This window comes from Megalopta genalis, chromosome 6, assembly GCF_051020955.1.
Source record: "Megalopta genalis isolate 19385.01 chromosome 6, iyMegGena1_principal, whole genome shotgun sequence".
NCBI lineage: Eukaryota > Metazoa > Arthropoda > Insecta > Hymenoptera > Halictidae > Megalopta > Megalopta genalis.
In genome coordinates, this window is record NC_135018.1 from 18,699,053 (window position 1) to 18,713,649 (window position 14,597).

The 14,597-nt window shown below is 37.6% G+C and overlaps 1 protein-coding gene across 4 annotated transcripts in view; it reads left to right on the forward strand.

Moving 5' to 3' along the window:
* LOC117218891 (A disintegrin and metalloproteinase with thrombospondin motifs 15) overlaps window positions 1–14,597 on the forward strand; it is a 237,748-nt gene that overhangs the window by 82,649 nt on the left and 140,502 nt on the right. For all 4 annotated transcript variants that reach the window (XM_076522590.1, XM_076522593.1, XM_076522591.1 and 1 more), the window contains exon 3: window positions 8,559–8,687. In XM_076522590.1, the coding sequence (XP_076378705.1) occupies window positions 8,559–8,687 (129 nt within the window). The remainder of the gene's footprint in view (window positions 1–8,558; window positions 8,688–14,597) is intronic.

Below are 14,597 nucleotides of genomic sequence, written 5' to 3' on the forward strand. Positions count from 1 at the left end.
AAAATGATTGGGTCATCGGTTGACCCGACTGTGTAGTAACGTAATTAGTAAAATAATTGCGAATATTTAGTAACGCGGTGGATTATCTGCCGAGTGTTTACACGGATTATCGGGGCTTTCCTTTTGGTATCGTTAAATAAATTATTATGGGGTCATTGGAATATTATCGGCGTGGAATGAGCTTAGTAGACATTTATTTGCGGTGCGTCTGATTTTTTTAGGTTATCGCGTTAAGCGACGGTCACCGACGACCGGCGCGAAATCGTCTTTTCTGGTCGCGTTGGTCACCGATGGACGACGATGTGAATTCATCGATGACAAATTTTGCAACGTCTTGATTTTCGGGATACGTTTGGGTCGCGCTAGTTTTCTTTGACGCGTTGGGCGCCGCGTCGGTCACACGTGGGTGACATTAACCCCTTGACATACCATTTTCTTCGCAGTTACTGCGATTAGAAATTTTTCGATTGCAATAATTTCTTAGAAGGGAAAGAAAATTGATGCTTATTGTGCGCCTAAATTTACTTAAATGCTTAACTATTGATGACAAAAGATTAGAATTTTATTCCAATTTTAAAGGGAAGTATAACAACTATACTCAATAAGTATACGACGTATTACGACGTGTCGGACTCGCGTCAAAGTAAGGCAAAGGAGTTAATTTTTGACCGATTTTGAAGATTCCTTTTCACTCGTAATATACAGGGCGTCCGATTTTAACCTATAAATGAAAATAACTTGTTGATTGCGCATCGCATACAAAATGCTACCCTTAGAAATTAAATAAAAATTATTAGTTTATATTCTATTACTTTATATTTAAGTACAGATATTGCAAGGTCGTATACAAAATTATTCGTCAAAGTCATTATCTCGTAAACTAATAATTTTTTTACATGTAAGGTCTAATCATTTTTCGTTCAGTTTGATGAACTGAACCGACAAGTGTACTCAAAATTATGTGATTCCGTTTTAAAAAACAAAGTCGACTGAAAAACAAAGTTCAGCCATTTTGTATTCTACATATACTTTCGTTCTATATATTACAATAAAAATGGGTCACTCATACATGACTCACGCGACACTGAAAACTATATATATCATATATATTAATATAAATATTAATATAGATAATATAATATATGATATATCAATAATAATATAAATATTAATATCTATATTAATATTAATATAGATAATATAATATATGATATATCAATAATAATATAATATAATATATTGATATATAATATCAATATTAATATCTATATTAATATCGATATAAATATCCAAGCAGAAACAAAAACCCAGTATCCTTTCGAAAAGATGGCTTCGTCCCGTAAAATTAGAGTTCAACGCGAATGGAACGCATGTTTGTTACGAATCTCTTCATTCGATAAATAAATAATATATCCCTCATGCTTATTCAAATTGTTCATCCATCATGATCTCTATACTTAAACAATTTTATTCGGCCATCTTCCTGTTATATCTGTCCGTCGTGAATTGGAAACTGGACTCGCCAATAACCAGCGACAAATTAAACCCGTCCATCTCTAAGAAAACAATTCGATTCCGTGAACGCGGCTTCCGAGTTCCTCAGTTTCGCAATAACCGCATGAATGATCGTCGATTTCGTTAAAAATCGTCGTTGCACGTAAAGAATGTTAATCGTTCTGTGTAACAACGTCGCAACTTCCGTCCAGCAGTTGGCTTCGATCGAGACAGAATTTTCAAGAAACGATGCCAGCCATTCCGTCGTTAAGTCCGTCACTGAACGCAGAAATTCCACGTTCTGCCGCGTGCTCCCGTAGTAACGAGAATACAAGGAAAAAAAGTGAAACAATGTTTTTCCAGCTAAGTACCGGCGAATAATTGCGCCTTTCTAACTCGCGCGGGCATCGGTAAATGCGTAATTAACGCGCTCGGTTGCGCGTGAACGCTCGAACCGGCGAGTTCCACGAAAAATACCGCACGGAGTTTCCTTTATCACCGCCGCCGCCGCCGCCGCTTTTCCAATCAGTGGTCAAGTCTCATTTGCTCGGGGCCTAATTAGCGTCACGCTGACAGCCGTCCCCTGGTCCCCTTCCGCTGGGACCTGCGGACGTCATTATCCGGATACACCAGGAAATCGTTTGCTCGTCATTGTTCGCGGCTTGATTGAGTTCGCGTAACCCGGCATTCAGATCGGCTGGATCAATTATCGGCTGACTGAGATTTACGAGCTGCCTGTCTACCTTCGTCGGGGAATCTGTCGAAGGTGGAACCGAAGGCAACGCTGAACCTGGAGCCTCGCCCCTACGATCGTTAACAATGCCAGTCGGTTAATAAACAGACGGCTTTGTCCTTCGAAGTGTTGCACTTGAGAGTAGATCTGCAAGCGGTGTTCGAGCTTCGGACTGCGTTACCCGCATGCACCAGCTTTCTCACTCTGTCGCTTATGTTTCATAGAGAATTTTCTATCGAAAGCAAACACTTGTTGCTGATCGTTAATTACAGACGGCTATGTTTATCGTAGCGTCGCTCTTTGATTAGGTCTGGAACAAATGGTGAGCAAATTCTGTTCTTTAGGTTTTGAATGCAATTTTGTATGCAATTTTGTCGCGCGTGTGCAGTAGATATGTCGAAACGGTGGCATCTTCATATTCGATCGTTTCTGCTGATTGAACCGAAATCTCTCGGTTCAAGGTCACCCGAAGGACATGCTGCAGCAGGTCGTTGAATTCGTCTTGACGAGAGCTGCGTTAAAGTGAAGTAAAAAGTCGGCAAAAACGGCAATGCCGTTTAAAGAAATTAACGTGACCCCGACTTTTTATTTGAAAGAACAAGAATTTTATGAAATTAAATGTTTTGTCGCACAGCGAACGGGGAACTGATAAACATTTGTTCGAAACGTTTTATCGTCAGATTGTCAGAATCGCGTGAAAAAATGTGGGCAGAAGTTAAGGGAACGCGCTGTTTGAATGCTTAAAGCATTCATTATATTTATATGTGATTTCTTTCGCTTACATTATAACACGAAGATCGCGTGCGCCACACTTTCTTCGCGTCGGCCAAAAAGTGTCTTGTTAACTGCGCCGCGTCAGTTTGGAAAAGTCGAACATTTCCGACACGCCCTTTCATTTCGGCGCAATCAAGGAGTCGAAGTAACGTCAAGATTAATGTAAGAATCGCTCAAAGACGGTTTCCTGGTTGTCTCGTTTCAAGAGTGACCAGCCTGACCTACAGCCTACAGCTACACCATAAACGTTTTTCGGCAATCCCCGTTGCACCGAGTTGCCTCGACTAAACCCCAAACGAAAGAACCTCTACCGAAATCGCGGCAGCATAACTTTCAATCCGAGACTCGATAATACCTAATCCCCATGACGACGTGTTCATGCTTTAAGGGCTACTATAGGGCCAGTTCGAGTGACCTTGACCGATCAGGGACTTCCGTCGCAACTGTAGCCGTCATCGTAAGAAAAACATGAGATACATGTACATAAATGTAAAATTCATCATCAGTCAAAGTTCAAAATCGCTGACGTAACGGAGATTTAAAGACGAGCGATCGAAATAAATAATCGTTGACGCGGGGCTAGATTCATCTCCAATAATAGTAACACCAGCCTCCAGTTTAGTCGGATATTGTTGGGTTGGCAACTAAGTAATTGCCGATTTGTTCAATGAAATAAAAAAATTTTTTCTTGGAATGAAGTTTAATCTGTAATGTATTTTCCATTTCGTTCGATGTCCTTTTGCCATCTCTCTGACAACTTGAAAATTCCACGCTCGTAGAAAGTCTGATCCTTTTCGGCCAAAAACTGAGTTAAGCGAGATTTTACAGCGTCATCATCGTTAAAAGTTTTACCACGAAGGGAGTTGTCCAGAGATCGAAATAAGTGGTGATCCGATGGCGCGAGATCAGGGCTATGTGGTGGGTGTAACATCAATTCCCAACCAATATCCATCAATTTTTGCCGAGTGGACAAAGACGTGTGCGGCCTAGCATTGTCCTGCTGGAAAATGACACCTTTACGATCGACCAATTCTGGTTGCTTTTCCTTGACCGCTGCAATCAATTTGTCCAGTTGCTAACATTCACGGATAATAAAAAATAACATAATAATAATAATAATAATAATTTTATAATATAACATTTACGGATATCATAAAAATGGGAGTGGGAGACATCTATAACTGAAATCGGCGATTACTTAGTTGCCAACCCAATATATTATCAAAACCTCCTCGTTGAGACTGAAGCTAATCCTTTTATTGGTTTCAATATTAACACTATGCCGTCCGGTGGCACCACGCTGGTGCCACGCAAAAACTATCTGTTGTATGCCGGTGGTACCACTTTGGTGCCATTTTAGAAAACTGAAATAACATTTGATCTATATTTCTTGGGTGTTAAAAAAATCAGCAAGCTAACTATAGCATTGTGGTCGCTTTTCCTTGACCGCTGCATTCAATTTGTCCAGTTGCTAACATTCACGAATAATAAAAAATAACATAATAATAATGATAATAATAATTTTATAATATAACATTTACGGATATCATAAAAATGGGAGTGAGAGACATCTATAACTGAAATCGGCGATTACTTAGTTGCCAACCCAATATATTATCAAAACCTCCTCGTTGAGACTGAAGCTAATCCTTTTATTGGTTTCAATATTAACACTATGCCGTCCGGTGGCACCACGCTGGTGCCATGCAAAAACTATCTGTTGTATGCCGGTGGTACCACTTTGGTGCCATTTTAGAAAACTGAAATAACATTTGATCTATATTTCTTGGGTGTTAAAAAAATCAGCAAGCTAACTATAGCATTGTGGTCGCTTTTCCTTGACCGCTGCATTCAATTTGTCCAGTTGCTAACATTCACGGATAATAAAAAATAACATAATAATAATAATAATAATAATAATTTTATAATATAACATTTACGGATATCATAAAAATGGGAGTGAGATACATCTATAACTGAAATCGACAATTACTTAGTTGCCAACCCAATAGAATCGAATATAAAGAACGATCAGGGAACTTTTAATCGGTATAACAAAACGCATTTGACGCAGCGATAGTTGAATCATACCTCTCGAATGGATCTCAGTTCCTTCGCAAAATGGATACCGAAAGACTGACCGTCAAAATGGTCGCTGTTTCGCGAATGCGCTTCGCAAGAACGATGAACTCACGGGTTTGTCAGTGTCTCGCGTTATAAAAGTCGGCGCATTGAACGTGTTGTCTCGCTCCTCGAATGTTTATTTATAGTAATTCGTTTATACAGTCACTCGAATCTTTCGAGTGCTGACATGAAATTCTATTCAATTGGTTGATCACGCTCGCTCAATGAAAACCACTCGGACTCTCCTGATTGTTTATCGTGCTTCTTTCACGCGGATGAATGGGGAGCCAGAGAAATCTCTATCACCAAACTAAATTGAATACATACTTGAGAAATCAAACACTGTTTGCACTGGCGTTGGCCTCGAAACGAACCTCGGAAGCCTGGGATCTTAAGAAAGTGCCATTTTTTTCATGAAACGCTTTGCGTTGCAAAAGGCGTAAACGTAAACGTGAACTGTTCAATATACATATGAGCCGTTTATTTTGACAGTGGCATAAGTCACTTTGTTTTTAAGTCGATATATTTAAGGGTTCGCGTTTTAACACGTTTCAAAATATGGATGCTAACTTTCGAGAAGATTTACTTGTATTTGTTATCTCAGGATACTGATATTTTTTACAGTATAAATAATTTCGAATAAACATTAAAAAATCACCACTTTTCATTACGGTAAAGTGACTTATGCCACTTTCAAAATAAACGGCTCATATATACGTGAAATAACAGACGATATTTGACGAATTTCATCAGCATTTTTATACAATTTTATCCTGTTGCATGTGGAACGAATATTTGTCCACTTTTTTGCAATCACCGAAATATTCGAAAATCCCTGAAATACCTGAAATACCGAGAATACCTAAAAAGAAATACTCGTTAAATATCTGAAAGGATTGCCGATCCCGGCAACAAACGACTGCGATTACGCGCGAACGGCCGAACGTTTCTTTGTTTTAGAGGAAACACGCGTGAAACGCAATTAAATCATCGAATCGATTATCAGGATGCACGCTCGCTATTGGTCAAGGCTGATGAGATATCGGGAAAGAATTTCTGGATTTTTGTGCAACTGGGAAGGTCGGCTAATCGATTCTAAGCAGCTCCGTTGCGCAACGACGTCCGACGTCGTTCGCACGGGTTCCCGTCGGCCGCGTCGTTCTTTTTTTATTCCCGCCTCTCGTTTATTGGCGGCTAGCGAGACAGATCCACCTACTGTCGATTCGTCGAGATTGAAAGAAGCGCGAGGTTATCGTGCGAAATCCTCGTTTAAATTTGTATTATAGTATTTTAATGTCGCATGCCCGCCTCGATAAGACAACGAGCGCACTATCGTCCGCGAAGTATAGGACGCTCGATACATCGGCGGCTTATCTCGAACGCGATGCGCACTGTATTGGTATTAAAAGCGCCGATAGTCTTCTGTCGATCATCAGAGTGGGAGCATTTGGGATACTTCGCACAGAATAATAGTCCATTGAAGTATTCGTACCGACGCAGGTTTCGTAAAATCGAAACTCCGTGGAAGAATTTATAGCTGTACACGGTTCATAAAATTAATGTCCCCTTTTTTTCGACTCATTAAGACCAAAGCTATGAAATGAAAGGATTTCTGTGTGTATAAATTATGTATTTTTATAAAAGTGTACAGGAAAGCATAGAAATGCTATCAACGGTATTTTTGGATCGATAGTTTCTGTGAAATGGAATCAGTAAACAGCAATTAAGGAACTTATAATAATGTATATATATATATATATATATATATATATATATATATATATATATATATATATATTTATTATATTATATTATTATATTTTATATATATTTATTATATTATATTATAATAATAATATTAAATATTAAATAATAATAATATTAATAATAAATATAATAATAATTATATATAATAATATTATTATAAATATAATATATATATTATACATCACAATATATCCAATAGCATACAGTTCGATTACACTGAATGATTACACTATTTTGATTAGCCTAAATCAATTATTTCGATTTGAGCACTGATTCGAGAATCACTTTGAAATTGGCAATTAAAGTGTTGGAGGATACTTTCGCAATGGAAATCATTGCAAACCATTAGGAAGGGTCGATATACTTTGTACTGTTCAGCACTGTTCAAGAAATCCGCGGACCCTGCGAAGTGGTCAATACTGTCTTTGTGTAGAATTGCATGGGAAATAACGATTTCATGCTATTACAAGAACTATAATTTAGCTCCGGAAATGGAAAGATTCAAAGTAAGCGGGAAAGAAAATTAAAAATTTCAACGTCTGATATTTCTTTTTATCGATTGGTTCCTACAGAATAATTAAATCTCCTGATTCTCTTAAAATTTGACTTGATATTAGTGTTGTTAAATCTACGGATCCTCTTCTTCGACTTAATATCGCGTGGCTCAAGTTATACGTACGCGATTTTCAATTTATAAACGGCACAATATCTATTCGATACCGTATCGTGAAAGTTAAGAAACATTTTTCAACCTGGATCGACAACACACGCGACGACGTGTCAAACGAAATATTAAACAATCGAAGATAAAACTCAGTCACAATTGACACGTTTTCTATCACGCGTTACGTGCGATTGGCAATCTCTGTACACGCGTGACGCATGCAATTCTTACGATACAAAAATTAGTGAAATTGTTATTTTATTTTCGCTGGAAAGAGTTTCTTAGTCAATGAAACCAATCTTTGCTCTCCGCTCTCAGTTTTGGGAGGATTAAGTATAAAAATGCGAGTGTGCATAAAAGCCCACAATTTAATCATAATTCTGTGTATATTTCGATATTTGAGGTGCGAGAAGTGCATTTTCTTCACACACTGTTCCAGATGCTTTACGAAACTCTATTGCATTAGAATAAGACGTTCAAAACACAATCTCTTATGAATTATATATACAGGATGTCCTAAAAATGTCTCGCAATCCGGAAATGGGAGATTCCTAAGGTCATTTGAAGTAACTTTTTCCTTAGCGAAAATGCGATCCACGGCTTCGTTTACGAGTTATCAACGAAAAACAGTTACCAATGAGAGATCGCATACCGCTGACGCCCCGCCCGCGCGACCACTGCCGCTGCGTCAGACGGCCGGCGCGACGCTGCATTGGCTGAAAGGGCGGAGCGCTGGCCGCGCTCGCTCTACAATTGGTCCACGTTTTTCATTAATAACTCGTAAACGAAGCCGCGGATTGCATTTTCGCTAAGGAAAAAGTTATTTCAAATGACCTCAGGAACCTACCACTTTCGGATTACAAGACATTTTTGGGACAATCTGTTTAGAACGATTTTAGTAAGTAACTATGTCAACGCATTGTCGATTGCGTCACTCCAAAATGACAAAGCCTGTTAATTCATTTCGTTGTACTAATGTTTCCGACACATTTTCTGTTACAGTGATCCCGGAAAAGGGAGGTGCTTCGAAGCAGCAAAATAAATCGAGTATCGAGACGATGTCTTCGCCGAAGGCTGACCTGGAGTATGTGAGACTCATGAAGATCAGTGAGAATCAGTACGAGGATCCACGTAAGTTGATGTCTCGATGGATAATCTTGATTGACGTTGTTTGACGTTGTTCGACGTTTATTTGGAGGAACGATCGTGCGAAATACCTCGACGATTTACGGACTGAAGCTTTAGAGTATGTAAAGCGACAGAAACAGACATTAACGGGCACAAACTTGTTATAAAAATTGTTATAAAAATTTTTATAACAAGTTGTTATAAATTATTATAAAAACTCCGAAATTATCATTCGTTCGAATTGTTCAATTTGATACGAAGATAACGCGACGTCATTAATAAAAAAGAAAACGGTGACTATTTTCACTCAGATTTTCAAATGAATATTACAGATTTCATATCTTTATTCGAAAGATGTTTAATCAATCAAAATATGATCCATTTGCTTTGCGTACACTTCTATCAAGGAGTTTTTAATCTATAAATGACATTTTGAAAGAAGTTGAATGAATAAACTTATAAAATATTATATTGAATAAATGAGCTTATAAAAAATTATACAAATACTCTTGAATTCAGACTAAATTCGAAATAAATAAGGAAATTTGTTGATAAAATTCTTTCTGGCAAGACATGACGCTGGCAAATACACAATGAGACTGTAAAAGTTGTTGTGTCATAAACAACGTAACGCGAGCAGCGCGACAAACATTTACACGCAATAAAAATCTGACATTTCACATGCACCAACCCAGTAAAATAAAACTGAGCGACCAGATTCATCAAACTACTCTGCAAGAGAAATGCTAATTGCTCGATGCCGAAAGAAGCTGATCAAATGAAACTGACAGATGCCCATCGGTGACATAAAACAAACGCAGAGAGCTAAGTCTCCGATCAATTATCTCTGATCGCGAGACGTTCGTTCCTCTCGCTACTGGCGCGAAGCGTGCGAAAGAACGCAACGCGCCGCGGCGATTCAAATTAGCGCAATTAGACCGCGATGCGTCCCGCCGATGCGTTTCGATGATGGAACACACGCGCGCGAGCTTCGGCGCGTTCGAACCTGGCCGGTGCAGCGTGGTGCCAAGGCAGCTTTATCAAGTTTAGCTCGTTAAGTTCTCGATTGTGCGAGGCCAGTGCACGTTCTACGAGACCTCGTCGCCGATAAAGCGCAGACAACGCGCGGACGGAACCAGATATTTATAAAGGACACGATCGCCCCGCATCGATCCGCGGGATCTCGGTTCTCAGAAGCGTAAATCGTTGTCACGCGGTTGCGGAATGGCACCAGGCCCGCTCCTATTCACAGAGCCCACGGACACTCCGTCTACACACGATCTAGGCTAATCCTGTGATTTAACACCGAAAATATTGATGAGCGAGATTATAAGTTGGCCGATGCATACGAAATGTCTTCTTGGTATTGGAATTTTGTGTAAAACTCGCGCGTATTATCCCGCGCGACTAATCGGCCGGGGTGTCGCAATTGGCAGACCGCAGAATGTCGGTCCTGTAAAACGTTTCGATATGCCACGCCAAAAGCTGAAGCTTTTCAGCAGAATTTCGCGAGATTCGAGTTATCTAATCGATCAAATTGTAATTGAGAAGTCAAGTCGTACGACACCAATTACTTTCTCAATCTCATTTCAGGTTTGCCGATCCTAATAAAATTAGGTAAAAATGAATTTTCATATCTGAGCAATTGATTCCAGGGGTGACTGACGAAGAAACGAAGTCCAATAATTCCCACAAAATCGAAGTAATTTAATTAACGAAACTGAATCTAGAGAGTCAAGGTTTTTTCTTTATTTTAAATATTTTGTACACTTAAAGTCCCAGTGAAATTCAGTTTGTTCGAATATATTGCAGAAGAAATGAAGTTTGCGAAAGTGTCGAATAAAACTAGTGTCATCTATTTTGAAAGCTTTGAAAAATTTAATATACTTGGCGAGATCCTAGAATCGTTTTAAATTCATATTTCAACGAATACAGTAATGTCTCCCTAATTCGCGCTCAGATTGCGCCCGAAAGAGGGCAATTTGGAAAGAGGGGACTCGATTATACGAGGCTTGCAGCTCGTTTTTATAATTGTTGACAATAGGCAACTATAAAAATGAGCCGCAATTCTACGCCAAATATATTAAATTCTTCCAAAGTAGATTAACAACTGTCGACTCGAGGCTCGAATAATCGTATCTCCTCTTCCCAAATTGTCCATTTTTGTGTGTAATGTCAGCGCGAATTAGGGAGAAATTATTGTACTCGTTAAAATATGAATTTAAAACGATTCCACGATCTCGCTAAATATATTAAATTCTTCCAAAGTAGATTAACAACTGTCGACTCAAGGCTCGAATAATCGTACCTCTTCTTCCCAAATTGTCCATTTTTGTGTGTAATGTCAGCGCGAATTAGGGAGAAATTATTGTACTCGTTAAAATATGAATTTAAAACAATTCTACGCTCTCGCTAAATATATTAAATTCTTCCACAGTAGATTAACAACTGTCGACTCAAGGCTCGAATAATCGTATCTCCTCTTCCCAAATTGTCCATTTTTGTGCGCAATCTGCGCGCGAATTATGGAGAAATTATTGTACTCGTTAAAATATGAATTTAAAACGATTCCACGATCTCGCTAAATATATTAAATTCTTCCAAAGTAGATTAACAACTGTCGACTCAAGGCTCGAATAATCGTACCTCTTCTTCCCAGATTGTCCATTTTTGTGTGTAATGTCAGCGCGAATTAGGGAGAAATTATTGTACTCGTTAAAATATGAATTTAAAACGATTCTACGATCTCGCCAAATATATTAAATTTTTCCAAAGTAGATTAACAACTGTCGACTCGAGGCTCGAATAATCGTACCTCCTCTTCCCAAATTGTCCACTTTTGCGCGTAATCTGAGCGTCAATTAGAGAGACATTACTGTACAAGGATTCGTCTACTTTTGCATTATTGTACAGACTATTCAATAGCTATTCACAGATCTGTTCAATAGCACGCGTCGAATATCTCGTAGGACGCTTTTATCGCAGCCAATGTAACAATACTGTCAACGTCTTGTCAACGTCTCTTGTCAACACGGCTTTACAGCGTCTTTGTCACCAAGTTATTCACGATTCAAGTTGACCAATAGCGAGGCTGGTCAACGAGCCAGCTTTGTGTCTCTTTGTGCTTCGCGTGGTACGTCATTGTTTGTGCTCTTCATGACCTGACTTGTTGGTGAATCCACTGTTGGTGAATCAGAACGCTCTTTAACCGTTTTAATAACTTCGAAACAAAGAGGTTACAATACGATCATCGTTCTTTACATAGACTTGTCGAATCACCTCTTAAAATATTTGACATATGCACTCATATATTTCGCTCCATATCATCTCTCAGGTTTGTCTACCATGTGGAACTCATTTTTATAACTGCTGTACGGTTTCGGCTGTGACTCACTACGTAATTTAGGTGGACACCCGGCGAGTTACCCTAAAATAAAAACTTAAATCGTTACGCTTTTGTCGAAACTTTTATACTCTTTTTTTTGAGTGGCAGCAATTAAATGCGTAAAAACCGAACATGAAGAAATGGGTCGTAAAATAATTATTACGAAGAGTTAAATAATATTTGTTATTTCTCATACAGGAACAATGTAAAACGTATAATAAATTTCAATATCAGAAGAAAACACTGACTTCCCTTCTAGAATTGTTTAACAAAATGAAACCAAGTTCCTGCAGGCAACGGATGACGTGTTATTTGTTTTCAAAGATCTAATTGTTTATAACTGCTTGTTCTCTTTCTGCATAAATCGACTTTCAAGGAACACATTTTATGTACGAAATATTTCACATTAAATCTCTGGAGGCACGTCGTATTAAACAAACAAACAATCCATGGTTCTTCGAGCTTTCAGAAATACTGTGTAAAATTAATTTTTTCCACGATGGAGAAACTATATTTTTAAAAGAAAATCACATAGAAATAGTGAATTAATAAAATTTGCAAACGTATGCTTCTTTGCAATATTAGACTTTTTACAATAGAGGGAGAATTTGCAACATTATTAATATTTATAAGAACAAACCTAGCAGATTCTATCCACTGATAACAACGTCATGATTTTGCAATGCTACAATGTTCAACATTATCCATGTAACTCGCAAGTTACATGGATTTCGACTGAAATGAATCACATAGAAATAGTGAATTAATAAAATTTGCAAACGTATGCTTCTTTACAATATTAGAGTTCTTACAATAGAGAGAGAATTAGCAATATTATTAATACTTATAAGAACAAACATAGCAGATTCTATCCACTGATAACAACGCCATGATTTTTTAATGCCACAGTGTTCGACATTATCCATGTAACGCGCAAGTTACATGGATTTCGACTGAAATGAATCACATAGAAATAGTGAATTAATAAAATTTGCAAACGTATGCTTCTTCACAATATCAGACTTTTTACAATAGAGAGAAAATTTTCAATATTATTAATATTTATAAGAACAAACCTAGCAGATTATATCCACTGATCTTGTAATGCCATAATGTTCAACATTATCCATGTAACTCGCAAGTTACACGGATTTCGACTGAAATGAATCACATAAAAATAGTGAACTAATAAAATTTGCAAACATATGCATCTTTACAACTTTAGACTTTTTACAATACAGAGAAAATTTTCAATATTATTAATATTTATAAGAACAAACCGAGCAGATTATATCCACTGATCTTGTAATGCCACAATGTTCAACATTATCCATGTAACTCGCAAGTTACACGGATTTCGACTGAAATGAATCACATAAAAATAGTGAACTAATAAAATTTGCAAACATATGCATCTTTACAACTTTAGACTTTTTACAATAGAGAGAAAATTTTCAATATTATTAATATTTATAAGAACCAACCTAGCAGATTATACCCACTGATCTTGTAATGCCACAATGTTCAACGTTATTTTGTAATTTTCGCGTTACATGGACTTCGACTGAAATGAATCCGATCCAAGGATTCGGATGCTGAATAGAAAAATGAAAAAACAGTTACCGAAACAGTAGTGCTCGCTATATGTAGAACACGTTTGCGGTGAGATGTGAAACTAGATAGGCGAGCATGGTCGAAGGAAAAGAATCGGTCGAACGGTAAACGTCGTTGCCGAGAAATCGTCGCCGCCGCCGCCGTCGCCGCGTTTAACGCAAACAACACCGACACCGCTGTTTTGTCACGCATCGGTCGTTTGTCACCTGCCAATTTCTCACGAGCGTCAACAATTACATGCGGCAAATGAACTAGTTAGTAAGTGGCACGGATCTCTTGCGTTAAGCGCACGTATGAAGTAAGACCGGCTGTCATACAGAGTCAGTCTCCGGAGGTATAATGTGCTACATTTGCATGTAAAACCTGCGCGAAAGATTGATGGTTATAAAGCTCGTGATAAAATTAAATCATCGAAACTGATTCCGCTGTTTTATCTTCGTCAGTTTGTCGGAACGATATCAATTGGAATAATGAAAGCTGTCGTTGCTCGCCTGGATTATAATGTGTCAGACGCGGGAAAATATTTCATTGATAAAAGGAACCGATTCATTTATTTTTCGTAATCCAGCAGTTTAACTATTTCGAAATATCTACGGAAGAATTTAAAAATTGTAATTCATAATATTGTCATTTCTGATGTTCGTGACTGCTATTAGTATTATTTTTTTCCTATTGTAACAAGGTTATTATTATTATTATATTTAATATGAAATTTGATTATATTAATTAATATTTAATTATGACTGCTATTAGTATTATTTTTTTCCTATTGTAACAAAGTTATTATTATTATTATATTTAATATGAAATTTGATTATATTAATTAATATTTAATTATGACTGCTATTAGTATTATTTTTTTCCTATTGTAACAAGGTTATTATTATTATTATATTTAATATGAAATTTGATTA